At 44.8% G+C, this 14,448-nt stretch overlaps 1 protein-coding gene across 1 annotated transcript in view; it reads left to right on the forward strand.

Annotated features, from left to right (window-relative positions):
- The window catches only part of nus1 (NUS1 dehydrodolichyl diphosphate synthase subunit), a 21,753-nt gene extending 11,552 nt beyond the window's left edge, over positions 1-10,201 (forward strand). The window contains exons 3-4 of the mRNA XM_038801023.1: positions 6,003-6,044; positions 7,965-10,201. Of these exons, the coding sequence (XP_038656951.1) occupies positions 6,003-6,044; positions 7,965-8,099 (177 nt within the window). The 3' untranslated portion in view covers positions 8,100-10,201. The remainder of the gene's footprint in view (positions 1-6,002; positions 6,045-7,964) is intronic.
- The last annotated feature ends 4,247 nt before the right edge of the window (positions 10,202-14,448 follow it).

Here is a 14,448-nt window from a genome sequence, read left to right on the forward strand (position 1 = left end):
CAGACTTACTGAGATTATGTAAGTGTCTTTGGGACTCTAATTATAAACAAAAGTTTAAGATTGTTTAAGCATAAGATTGTTTATGCAATCATACATATTGTGTACCAGTTTGAGTACTATGCTGTAAGTCTATCTTCCAGCAAAAGCATAATTACTGCCTCATGGTGAGAATGCTTGCCGGAGATATTTTAGCAAAGTATCAGTCTGTTTTGAAACTGTTGTCAACCAGTGCTTTAACATACTGGACCTTCATTGTATTAGGCAATGGACTGGTAGAATAGGAAACTGCAGATCCCCAAAAAGTGCTCTTGTCCATCTTGCAGATAGCGATTATGGGACAGGGATGTGCTGTTGAAGGAAGTTTGGTGAGTTACTGCACTGCATCTTGCAGGTAGTGCATAATCCAGCCCCAGTACACCGATGATGAAGGGAGTGGATATTGAGCCCAAGTGGCAGGGGCAACAATCAAGTGGACTCTGATGTCCTGGATGGTGTTGAGCTTCTTGTGTGTTGCAGCTGCAGCCATCCAGGTGAGTGACTATCCCCATCACGCACCTGATTTGAGTATTGCAGGCAGTGGAGCAACTTTATAGAACCTGGAGATGAATCACTCATTGTAAAGTACCGGCCACTGCTTTGTTTGTGCAACTGGGGCATTCATGGCTAATCTAATTCAGTTTCCCTTCAGGATGTTGATTTAATGCCATTGAAAGTCGGCAGAAAGTGAGGTTTTCTTTGGAAACCCCACCAAGTCACTCCATCCTGACTTCAAAATTTATTGCCTTTCCTTCACCGCTGGGCAAAAATTCTGGAAATCCTTCCCGAACAGCGCAGTGGGTGTTATTACACCTTGGGGACTGCAGCGGTTCAAGAAGGCAACTCCCTACCATCTTAAGGGCAACTAGGGATGAGCAATAAATGCTGGCCTAACCAACGATGCACGCATCCTGTAAATTAATAAAAATAAAAAGAGAATGAAAGATTTATTTGGTTAAAAGCTATTTAACCTATTCATGACTATGTTGATGAGGGAGGGAATTGCTCCAGCTAAGTAGTTTGGTTGTGCTTTTGATTTTTGTGCAACCACTAGGTGATGCTGTGTAGCTGTCATGTTGCCTGTGCAGTAATCCACTCTTGACTTAATTGTGGTTCAATAATACAATGCCAATGTTAATGAATCTAATGCAGCAATTTCTGGTAACATTTTGGGAGAGCACTGGGAAACCTTGATCACAATATGACTAGGTTCAGAGAAGTCTCCGAAAAGGATGATGCAGAATTGAACGGGTGGTATTATGGTCTTAAAACACACAACTGGAGGAAGGCTAAGTTCAGTGAGCTGAAACGTGTTCGGGCCCAGGTGGATTGGAATCCACCATTAGTAGGTGAAACATCAAATGAGGTACGGAGGAGACTGATTCTCACTGTGGGAGGGGGGGGGGGCACATTCTATCCAAAGTTAGCGCCGAATGACCACAGGTACATACACGTGCCTCCTCTTTCAATTTTAACTTGAAAAGAGCTAAGCTGAATACAAAGTACAGAGAATAGTAGAAAAAGGAAATGTGGGACAAAGTTTGTTAGCAAACAATTTTAAGACCACCCAAAAGCCTTTTAAACATTATAAATAGTGAATGAATTGGGCCAATTTACAGACCGAAATTGAGAGCATTTTGAGGAGGCAACAGGCATGCCTGAAAGACTGAATGAGCACTTTGCATCAGTCTTCACTAAAGAAGAGGATGCTACCAATGTCCGTAAAGGAGGAGGCGATAAAGAAATTGGGTGTCAAAAATAGGTGAAACATTTGGTGTACACGGGATGGCAGTATTCAAATTGGAAAAGTCACCTGATCTGGATTGGGATACACAGGAACAGGAGTAAGCCATTTAACCCCTCCAGCCTGTTCTGCCATTCAATTGGATTAGCACTGATGTGCCCTACTTCATATATATATATAATCCTTTGCCACATATCACTGAATACCTTTTTCATTAACAAAGATTTATCCATCTCTAATTTAAAATTAATAATTGAGCCAGCATGAGTTGGCATTTGAGGAAGAACATTTCAAACTCCTGCCACCTTGTGTGTGCGTGTGTCCTCGGCTCATCCTGAAATGTCTGGCACTATTGTCTTGACTGTGCCCTCCAGTCCCAGACTCCTGACTACCACTTTCTACCCTGTCAGTTGCCTGTTATTTAAAAAAAGGATAAACTCAGTAACTGGCGTTAAACAAGAGCAGAAAAATTGTGCCAAACCCTTGAACATTAGTTGTGTTCCATTCTGGGCACCACATTTGGAGAAGGGTACCAAGGCCTTTTAGATCGTGCAGAGGAGACCGACTAGAATGGTACCAGGGATGAAAAATTTCAGTTAGATGGAGAAAGCCAAGAAACAGGGGTTGTCCTCCTTGGAGCAGCGAAGGTTAATGTGAGATTTAATATGAAAGCTTTGACGATGAATATGGCAAAACAGTTCTGTATCTAAAGATTTTAAATTAATTTGAAAAGGAGCCAGAAGTGACAGGTGCAGGGAGGGTTGGGGTTATGCAGCCAGATGGAGGGAGGGTTGGGGTTATGCAGCCATGATCAAGAATCCATTGTTTTCAAGGCTGACAAAAGTGGATTCAATAATAACTTTCAAAAGTGATTCTGATTAATAGCCACCTGTGTGGCTATGGGGAACAAGCAGTGAAGTGGGACCAATTGGATAACTCTTTCACAGAATCAGAATGGACATATCCAGTCGAATAGTCGCCTATGTTTTTTATTCATGGAATATGGGCATGTCTGGCTGGGCCAATATTAAAATCCCTTTAACTGAATGGCTTACTATCTCCGAGGGCATTTAAGACTGAACCACATTGTGTGGCTCTGACCAGGTAAGGATAGCATATCTTTCCCTTAAAGGCCACTCGTGAACCAGGTGGGTTTTATGACATTCGGGTCAACAATGGTCATCTGGTTTTAACTCCAGATTTTTATTGAATTCAAATCTCACCATTTGCCGTGGTGGGATTCTAATCTGGGTCCACAGATCCTGGGTCTCTAGATTACTACTAGTCCAGTGACAATACCACTATGCCACCACCTTCCCCAATATCCTTTTATAATCCTATGATCTGAAATTATCGTTGGAAAATCAATGCATTGGAATCTCTTAAAGCCTTCAATCTGAATTTAATATATTTTTAAAGAAAATATTTTATTGAGGTATTTATAATTTTATCAATGTTGCAGATCAAATTTTCAACAAAGAAAAATCCCAACTATATAACCTACAAACCCCCCCCCCCCCCCCCCCCCCCCAAGCACTTATAAAACACTACCACCTTCCCCAACCACCTCTCTGTTGGTTCTCTTGCCCTTACCTGTCTCATGCCCTTCCTCTTCCCCCCCCCCCCCGTCCCATGCCCCACCACTTAACAGCTTAATTCCTCTCACAGAAGTCGATGAACAGCTGACACCTCCGAGCAAACCCCTGCAATGATCCCCTCAAGGTGAATTTTCTTTTCTTGAGTCTGAGAAACCTCGTCGTCGCTAACCCACACCCCCGACTTTGGAGGCTCCGAGTCCCTCCACCTTAGTAAGATCAGTCTCAGGGACACCAGGGAGGCAAAGACCAGGACGTAGGCTTCTCTCACCCCGTGGGCTCCCGGGTCTTCCGACACACCAAAGACCGTCACCTCTGGTCAGCACCACCCTCATTTGTAAGACCTCTGACATGATGTCAAAACCCATGGACAAGGTCAGCACAGTGGCGTCGAGGTCCCAGGTTTGATCCCGGTTCAGGGTCACTGTCCGTGTGGAGTTTGCACATTCTCTCCATGTTTGCGTGGGTTTCGCCCCCACAACCCAAAAGATGTGCAAGGTAGGTGGACTGAACACGCTTAATTGGGAACAAAATGAATTGGGCACACTAAATTTATTAAAAAAACATATGGACATGGTTCGCAGGAATCCCTGCACAGCGCCCACACATCCTCCATCTCATCAAAGAACCTGCTCATCTGGGCCACAATCATGTGTGCCCTATGGAACACCTTAAACTGTATCAGACTGAGCCTGGCGAACGATGAGGACGCATCAAATCTCAGGGCCTCCTCCAATAACTAAGCCTCCAACTCTTGTTCCCATTTTCTCTTCACCTCCCCTGTTGGGGCCCCACTCCCACTCCATCTGCTCCTTGTAGATCTCTGAGACCTTTCCCACTCCCTGTTCTCGATACCACCTTGCCCTGTAGCCGCTGGGTTGGGAAGGTCGAAATCTGCCTCCGTACAAAATCCCTCGTCTGCAGACACCAGAACCCATTCCCCTCTGGCAATTCAAACTCCTCCTCCTCGAAGCTCGGGAAACCCTCGCCAATAAATAGTTCCCCAAATCTCGATTCCTGCAAGCTACCATCTCTGAAACCTCTAACCCCATATGCTGCCTCCACTGTCCCCACACCCTCGGGGCTGCCACCACTATCGGGCTTGTGGAGTACTGAGCCTGTGAGAACAGCAGAGTCATAACCACCACCTTCCTTTATGCTAGGTATCTGAGGTAATCATTTCTGTTCTAGGACATTGCTGTTGTGTCCCAGGCCCACCCTGTTTCCTGCTGATTGTACAATGTCAGTGCAATTTTGCAGCTCCTCCGACACTAAAGCAGGCCATGGTGTTATGGGCCAGTGTCTGGAAAACTCAAGTATATCATGGAGTACACCTGACCTACAACTGTTTATTGAATGTGGCTGGGATGAGCAGAAGGGCCTGCCTTTCAGGTTTTATTCTTGGGCACTTTTAATAAAAAAGCCTTTATTCTACAAATTTAATTAACATCTGCATAAACACCCACATGCAAGAATTTTTATCAACTACAAATGTAAATACTCTACACAGCTACAGTAATCTATGTATAACCATTGATGAATCCCCCTTTTACTGTTCCAATTTAATAACAAGATCAAAGTAAAAACCAAACCCCCCGTTTCGAAGGTGTGACCCAGCACACACCACTCTGACTGGTGTAAGACTTTGTATTAATACTCTCTTTTTTTCCTTTCTAAACAGCAGGTTTGAATTCCTTCCAGAAAGCAATTATCTAAAGTTATCAAGCAGTCTAGAAACAGCTTTAAAAATGAAGATAAAGAAACCCTTCTTTCAACCTGTGCAGTACAAACCAGTCCAAATTCAAAGTAAAAGTCAAAAGTGAAAGTAAACTCAGAGCCACAGCCCAGCTCCACTTTGCAGCACCACCTGGACAGCATTAATGCTTGGGCTGCTCAGTGGCAAGTAACATTTATGGCAGGCAATGACCATCTGCAACAAGAGAGCATCTCCCATGGCATTGAATGGTATTGCCATCACTAAATTCCCCCAGTATCAAGATCCTGCGCCTTGCTATTGACCAGAAACTGAACTGGACCAGCCATATAAATACTGTGGCTACAAGGTAGAGCAGTGGCGAGTAACTCTGCTCCTGAATCTCCCAAGTGTGTCTACCATCTGCAAGTCAGGAGTGTGATTGCATACTCTCCACTTGCCTGAATGAGTGCAGATACAACAGTACTTAATTGAGACCATCCACGACAGGAGCCTGCTTGATTGATTGGCACCTTTATCCAAAAGTTGAGCATTCACTCCCATCAGCACCAACACAGTAACAGCAGATGCACCATTGCAACTCAGCAAGGCTCCTTTTGACAGCATCTTCCAAACTTGTGACCTCCACCACTTAGAAGGAAAAGAGCAGCAGAAGGATGGGAACACCAACACCTGCAAGTTCTCTCCAAGTTGCACACTAAACTCTGAACTATATCACAGTTCCTTCAAAGGGATCAATATTCTGGAACTCCCCAGCAGCACTCTGGTGCACCTGTATCAGATGAACTGCAGCAGTTCTAAGAGCTTGTCCCCCACCTCGCAACATTCCCACATCCCATGAAAGAATTTTTTTTAAAAACTCAATTTTTAAAAATACCCCTATTTGGTAACTCTTGAACCTTTTTGTTTTCAGGAGAGGAAATCACTTCCTGATGTGTATGCCCAAGCATTTTTGGTATAATTCTTGTAAATTTTTCCAGTGCCTCTATATCCTTTTAATATACCGGCCGGGATTACACACAGAATTCCAAGTGTGGTCTAACCACACTTTTTAGCATAACATCCCTATTTTTCAATTCTATCCCCAGTACTGGTTCCTAATAGACAGCTGAATTCTAGCATAGAGCTCAAAAGCATTTACGCAGAAGGTGATATGAAATGTAGTTCCATTTGAAGCACCAGGCACTGTATAGAATAAGGAAGAAAAGGAGTTGCGTGCTGCATGAATGGGGTAGAACCTGCCATGGAGGAGTGGTAATTGACTAATTTTTGACCATGAATATTTTGGTGTTGATGAATGTTATGCTGCTATGTTATGATTAGCATTAAAATTCTCAAATTTAAAGCTGTAGCTGTACCATGTGTATAGCTCTGCTCGTCATAGAGTAAAGCAGCACCCAAGCTCTGGAGGCTGTCACAGTCAGAACAAGGCTCTTCCAAAGTTCCTTGTGTTTTTTGAGAGGCTGCATAATAAGCTAAGAGTTTTTCAATTTTCAAAAACCATTGAAATGCATCAGTAGACATACAAGATATACCTAACAGGACATAGAAAGTAACTTTGAATATAGCAAAACAGCAATACAAGAACACCGATTTAAGGCTGTAAAAAGTGAACTTAAGGTAAATGATCTTCTTTATGAAGGGTAATGAAGAAGGTCTAAGAAAAACTGTTAAGATCATTGTGTAGTTTTAAAATAAATTTGGAGTACCCAATTATTTTTCCAATTAAGGCCAATTTTGTGTGGCCAATCCACCTAACCTCCACATCTTTGAGTTGTCGGGGTGAGAGGCACGCAGACACGAGGAGAATGTGCAAACTGCACACACTGTGACCCCGGGCAGAGATCAAACCCGGGTCCTCAGCGCTGTAGGCAGCAGTGCTAACCACTGCACTGCCGTGCTGCACAAGATCATCGTGTTTGACTCCTAACGGCTTGGATGTAGAATTGGTATTCCAGGTGAGAAAGTTTTAAGACCAGAGATAAAAGATTCTGAGGATAGTTAGTCTGTCGCATTCTGTCCCTAGTAGAGTAGAGATTGGGTCATTGCATATGCTTGAGACTGATTTAGATTCTTGACTGACCAGGGGAGTCAAAGGGTAAGAGGGTGGCCACAAAAGAGCTGCAACGGCCCAGGATATCAAATGGCAGAAGATCCTTGAGGGGAAGAATGGCTTAGTACCACTTTGTAGGACTACTTCAGAATAGTCCGTCCTTGTAGTTCTAAAGAAGTCCTATTCCACTCAAACTGCTAACTCTGTTTCTCTCCTCAGATGCTGCTTGACCTACTGAGTATTTCAAGCACTTGATGTTTTTACTTGACATTTGCAGTATTTCACTTTTATTTTTGTTTGTAAATTGTTAGTTATAGTGTAAAGTAGTAGATTGATTTTAATTTGTTGCGTCTGGTGTCAATAGCCTTGCTTTCCAGTTATCCCTGACAGTGGTGTTAGTGCCATTCTGAAAGGTGGCTGTGTGGAGTACATAGAAACATAGGAAATCGGAGCGGAACAAGGCCATTCTGCCCTTTGAGCCTGCTCCGCCATGCTCTCATTTCTGCAGATAATAAAGCTGAAGAGAAGCATAAAATTATTTTTGGGAAGCCTTGAGTAGCAGGAAGACTCCTGGGTTGCGACCCTCTCCCAGCACTTAGCTTTAATGGTAAATATTGGTATATCTTCATCTGGTGCAGTGCGTGTTTGACAAACCATAGCTTTGCAGTTCAATTGAAATGAAGTTAGGACTGGAAATTGCATTGGTGGGTAATCAGCCAGCACTGCACTGTATCGGTCACCCAAAAGTCAAATCTACCCCAGTGTGGCTAGCCTATATTGGATATAACAAACATTTAAAATGTACATTTTGAATTTTAGTGATGTGATGGTTTATTGAATTTCCCCCCCTCCTTTTCTACCTCTAGATCATTGCCTTCACACATCAACTTAAGTTATGAAAGATTTATTTCTGCCCTCCGACAGTTTGCAGCCTGTGAACAACGTATGGGAAAATGACCACAAGTCAACATGGAATCACTTGGAGGCTTCAGACCAAGGGACCCAAAATAACCAATGTTTACACTTACCTGTGAACCATTGAAGCCCAGTGTCTTTCTTTATCAACTGAGGATAAGAATGTGTCTTCTTTGTTCAATCTTAGTTCCATAAGTGGCTGTGAGGGTCAATGTGTTTATTTTTTAAAAAGCAAACATGAGCTCAACAATAATTCAGACATTCTGAAATGGGACTTTTTATATATAAAAATAACTTTATGTTCGAAGGATTACCATCATTGGACTCTTCTTTCTTGGAATGATGTGGACAAGTAATTTATCTACAATGCCTTGCACTAAATGTGGTCTCAATAAATGTGTAGAGACATTCCTATTCAATTTTAAAGTACTATTTTAATGCAACATGTAGAATTTCAATGAATTTTAGTTCGCCTTAAACTGAAGAATGCAGCAGGGATGTTTGATCACATACTGCTAAAGGTTTAAAAACAGCTATTTTTTTTTTTTCCCCTTTAAAGCTTTAAAAGTACAAAATCGAACCTAAGTATTGTAAAGTACAAATATCAAACCTAAGTATTGTAAAGTAAGAGACCGCGCTATTCCATTGTAATATTATGGTGTGCAACTTGGCTCTCACAATCATGGGCTAGCTGGCATTCTGATGTGTTTTTGTAGACCAGTGTGAGATTCTGTACCAGTTTCAGGATAAAACCAAACTAAGGCACAAATTGCCCTTAAATGTTGCTGGTGTTCAAACATGCCTTGTTTAGCTATCATTTTATTGGACCTTTTTTTCTCTCTCTTTCCTCCCCCTCCTCCCTCCTTCCTGTTTCATTGGAACTGATTAATTAGCAGTTAGTGGTGGGTGAAGGAATCTGTTTAAATGCCATATTTTGTATAAAATTGGATACCCAAGAGAAACTCCAGGAAACTATATTCTTTGGTTTGGATCGCATCATAAACCACATGTTAATTTGATACATAATCCAAGCAAGGGATGTTAATTGTACTTCCTCAGTTTTTATTTTTTATATGTAATATGGCAGATACAAAATGCAATTTTCTTTTGGTTATAATTTTATAAAATCTGAATGATTTGAGTTGGGAGTCTGTTTCCCTATGGTGGGTGCACAGATCTACAAGTTTGTCAATTGTGACTTAAGTTACTGCATGACACATGTGACCATATTTGTTTATGGTTTTTGCAGTGTGTTCTGCTGTTATAGGAATGCTGTATTATGATGTCAATGTTATTGCTTAACCAGCACAAATATGATACAGATCATAGTGCAGAAAAGGGAAATCCACATCCTTGTACTCATCACAGCAGCAGGTATTCCGATACAGTGATGTCATAGCCATTGTCACCATAGGGAAGAAGAGCATAGAAATCCAGTGATGTATGTCCTTTTGGCTGATGCATACCCGTCCTTTACATTAATAAATCTGATGCCGTAGATAAGAGTTGAGTGTCGTTAATTAGAAGTGCAACATTTTGGATGGGGGCAGATGGAAGTGCTCTTTTCTTACCTGTGCAGCTAACTAGAGCTATGACCAAAGAACTATGATCTTATGCATATGGCGTTTTTGGCTTGGCTTATCTTATTTAAATTAACAGCATTGCCAAATCTCACTTGAAGTTATAGGCCCACCAGTGTCAGATGGATGCTGACCAGATGGCAAAAGTAACTTCTACTTGACAGTAACTCTCATTGGATAAGGAAAATGATCTCAATTGCTGTTGGGGTAAAGCAGAGTATTATTAGCACTGCAATATTTTCTGTTTGCAGTTGAAAATCCAATCCTCATTCCACTCAGAAGGTTGAGTTCAATTTTCTGCAGGTGGATAAAGGACTAAGGTTCTATTTACCTCACCTAAACTAAGTGAACAGTGCCAACTAGAACTGAAAACCAGATGAAAGCAGGTGCTGAATGTACAAGTGGATGAACATTTTGTCCCTCACAACTGAGCACTGCCATGTTATGCAAACAACGCTAGCTTCATTTCGCCAAGTTCTATTCGTAGTTGTAATCTTTGGTGATATGTACACAGTGTAAAAGCCAGTTTTTACAATTAATAAAACTTGGATTTTATGAATGGAATACTGTATTATGGTAGATAAAGTCCCATCTTAACCTTCCTGTGAGAGCAGTATATAAACTACAGTTTAAATCCATGACTGGAACATTTATTTTCTAAGTTTATGAATACGGCTCAAAATGCTTCCTGACCAAACTATTCCCCCTCGAGGACCATATTTAAGGACTGCAACTTTAATACGGGGTAAGGAAGAGAAATACATGCCACAAAGGCCAGAAATCTCACTGGGCCATCCTGCACGCTATCCAGGCAAAAGTCTTTGATGTTCTTCTGCGTGCACTTTTTTATTTGATGATGCACCCAGGATTTGAACATGTTCCTAGGTCTGAGGTCATCAAATTTTTTTTAAAAAAAGATGACAAAGTTACCACTGTCCATGATTCTATACGGTAGCATGGTCACTCCTTTGTTGTCATTACGTTGCATATTTCGACAGTGCAGTGGAAATTCAGTGGCTCAAGGGTAGTGTAGTTATCAGACTAGTAATCCTGAATTTGGAACTAATCCAGAGAATGCAAGTTCAGGTCAAACAGCTTCATTTATAATCTTTATTAACTTTCATTAATACTGCAATGGAGTTACTGTGAAAAGCCCCTAGTCCCCACCTTCCGGTGCCTATTTGGGTACATACAGAGAGAATTCGGAATGTCCAATTGCCCTAACAGCACGTCTTTTGGGACTTGTGGGAGGAAACCCACAGAGACACGGAGAATGTGCAGACTCCGCACACACACTGACCCAAGCTGGGAACCAAACCTGGAACCCTGGACCTATGAAGTAACAGTGCTACCCACTGGGCTACCATGCTGCCCATTTGAGAATTTAAGTTCTATTTAAAATAATCTAAATAATAAGCCTGTATCAGTGACCATGGAGCTGTCGGGTTGATCATAATGTATTCTCCAGCAATTCTCTGGAGTGTATAGGCATTGAACATTTCTCCCACGTTTCTTTGCCTTGTGGCTCCTAAAGGCAATGCCTTACACAAGTTAATAAATACATGGTGCTGATAAGAAATGGAATTCCAAGCCCCCACCCCTTGCTTTCCCTGGTTTTCTCTATCTTTCACGTTGGTTTTTGCAGTCTATTTTCGGAGATGTATATGGTAGTTAAAAGAATAATTGTCTGAGAGCTAAGTATGATGTCAGTACAACTTTTTTTTAAAAGTGTTTTTATTCAACAAATTTTAAACAGTTTTACAATACAAAAATCCCTCTCGTTCAACAGTCAACGATAATAAACTCCTGGAAATGCATGATGGAACAAACCCCAACAACTGTAGAACCCATCACTTGCCCCCTCGGAGCAAACTTCACCTTTTCCAGGGTCAGAAACTCCAGCAGGTGCCCTACCATGCCCAAGCACAGGGCGGACAAGACTCACTTATGGCACAGGGTGGACAAGACCCACTTACGACCAATCAGTGAGGTAAAGGCAAAAAATATCTGCCCCCACACCCACCTGCAGCTCCATCTGGTCCAACACCCCAAATATCGCTTCTAGGGGACCGGGGTCCATGTCCCCATGTAGAACCCCCAAGTAGAACCCCCATTGAGGGGCAGCAGGGTAGCATGGTGGTTAGCATAAATGCTTCACAGCTCCAGGGTCCCAGGTTCGATTCCCGGCTGGGTCACTGTCTGTGTGGAGTCTGCACGTCCTCCCCCTGTGTGCGTGGGTTTCCTCCGGGTGCTCCGGTTTCCTCCCACAGTCCAAAGATGTGTGGGTTAGGTGGATTGGCCATGATAAATTGCCCGTAGTGTCCTAATAAAAGTAAGGTAATGGGGGGGGGGTTGTTGGGTTACGGGTATAGGGTGGATACGTGGGTTTGAGTGGGGTGATCATGGCTCGGCACAACATTGAGGGCCGAAGGGCCTGTTCTGTGCTGTACTGTTCTATGTTCTATGGTGTTGACAACCGTCCTCCAAAACCTTTCCAGTTTTGGGCAGGACCAAAACATATGTCTGTGGTTTGCAGGGCCCTTCCCACATCTTCACCGTTATCTTCCACCCTTTTTGAACAGCCTAGACATTGTGAGGTGGACCGTGTACACTACCTTCAGCTGTATCAGCCCCAGCCTCGTGCACAAAGTTGAGGTATTTACCCTCTGCAGGACCTCGCCACAGACCCTTTTCCAGTACCACCCCAACTTCCTCCCACTTCACCTTGACCCCCTCCATGGCTAACCCGTCCTCCAAGATCCTCCCGTAAATTACTGAGACAACACCCACTCTCCAAAACCTCCGTCGACAGCAGCACCACTTCCAACAACGAGGAGACAGACACTATCGGGAAGGTTGCGAAGATCTTCCTTGCTAAGACCTGCACCCGCATATACCTAAAACTTCTGCCCTGCGCCAGCCCAAATATCTTGCCCAACTCCTCTAAACTGTCGCCCTGGCAGAAACAAATCCTTCATTTCCTTAATCTCCCCCTCGTCCAATCCCCAAAACCTTGCATCCATCCTACCCAGCTTGAACCTATGAGTCCCCTTAATTGGCATACTCCCAACCTGTCTGGTCTCTAAACTGCCTCCAAATATTCAAGGTGGCCACCACCACTGGACTTGCTCCGACCCCTGCAAGAGCCTGCCTCCATCCCAACGCACATATCTCTTTCCTTCCCCCACCCCCCCATTATTCCAACCGCTTATCTTCCCATACCAGCCTCCCCGGACAGGTGCCGGAATGTGGTGTCTAGGGGCTTTTCACATTGGCTACTACCATGGAGGTTTCGTTTCACAGCCCACAGCCTCACCTCGTTCCCCGCGGACCAAGCGACCCTATCCTGGGCCCCCGACCAGCGACTGCCCCAGGCCTGCGCCGCGCGGCCACCCACCCACTACGCAGCCCCAGTGTGCCATTTTTGTGGGCAGCCCCAACACCCACGGCAGCACCGCCCGGCCCGCAACGCAACCTGCAGCAGCTGCGGTCGCAAAGGATACTATGCCCGGGTCTGCCTGGCGAAGAAATCCCCCTCTCCAAACTCTCCCGCAGACCAGAGTACTCGTTTCCAAAACTCACAGGCCCGCAGGCCCCGAAATGCTGCGGCCTGTACTCCGACTCCGCCCCCACCAACACGTGCGACTCATGGGGGCCGCCATCTTGGCAATCCTCTTCCACGTGGCCGGCCACGTGCGACTCATGGGGGCTGCCATCTTGGACGCCATCTTCCTCGCCGCCCGCCACGTGCGATCGATGGGGGCGGCCATCTTGGGATCCATCCTCTTCAAACTCTGAAACTCACCTCGAAGACTACGACCTCAGCGGACAGTCATCATGGGGACACTCCAGCACAGCTGATCGAGCCGCCGACTACCTGCAACTCAGCGCGGTCACGTTAGACCAGTCGCGTCTGAAACACCTCCGCAACTCAATGATGACCGTTAAAATCAACGGGTACAGGACACCGTGCCTCTTTGACTCCGGGAGCACCGAGAGCTTCGTGCACCCAGATCTGGTAAGATGCTGTTCGCTCCCTATCTTCCCTGCACAGCAAACTATCTCCCTCGCTTCGGGCTCACACTCTGTCCACCTCAAAGGGTGCACCGTCGCAACCCTAACGATTCAGGGCGCCAGCTACTCGAACTTCCAGCAATACGTACTCCCCGAACTCTGCGCCCCACTCTTACTGGGACTCGACTTCCAGTGCAACCTCAAAAGCCTCACACTCCGCTTCGGCGGGCCCTTGCCCCCACTCACTATCTGCAGTCTAGCGACGCTAAAAATCGCCCCCCCCCTCCACTCTTTGCCAATCTCACTCCGGACTGCAAACCCGTAGCCACTCGCAGCAGGCGGTATAGCCTGCAGGACAGGGTGTTTATCAGAACCGAGGTCCATAGGCTCCTACGTGAGGGGATCACAGAGGCCAGTAATAGCCCCTGGAGAGCTCCGGTGGTGGTCGTCAAGACCGGGGAAAAATTCCGAATGGTAGTGGACTGTAGCCAGACCATTAATCGGTTCACTCTCCTCCTATGTGTACACCCTCCCCATGATTGCAGACATGGTGAATCAGATCGCCCATTATCGCATCTTCTCCACGGTGGATCTGAAGTCTGCATACCACCAGCTCCCAATCCGCCCGGAGGACCGCCACTACACGGTGTTTGAGGCGGACGGCCACCTCTTCCACTTCCTCCGGGTTCCCTTTGGTGTCACGAATGGGGTCTCGATGTTCTAACGAGCAATGGACCGAATGGTGGACCAGTACGGGCTGCGGGCCACATTTCTGTACTTGGACAACGTCACCATCT

This window comes from Scyliorhinus canicula, chromosome 6 (genome assembly GCF_902713615.1).
Source record: "Scyliorhinus canicula chromosome 6, sScyCan1.1, whole genome shotgun sequence".
In the NCBI taxonomy this organism is placed as follows: Eukaryota; Metazoa; Chordata; class Chondrichthyes; order Carcharhiniformes; family Scyliorhinidae; genus Scyliorhinus; species Scyliorhinus canicula.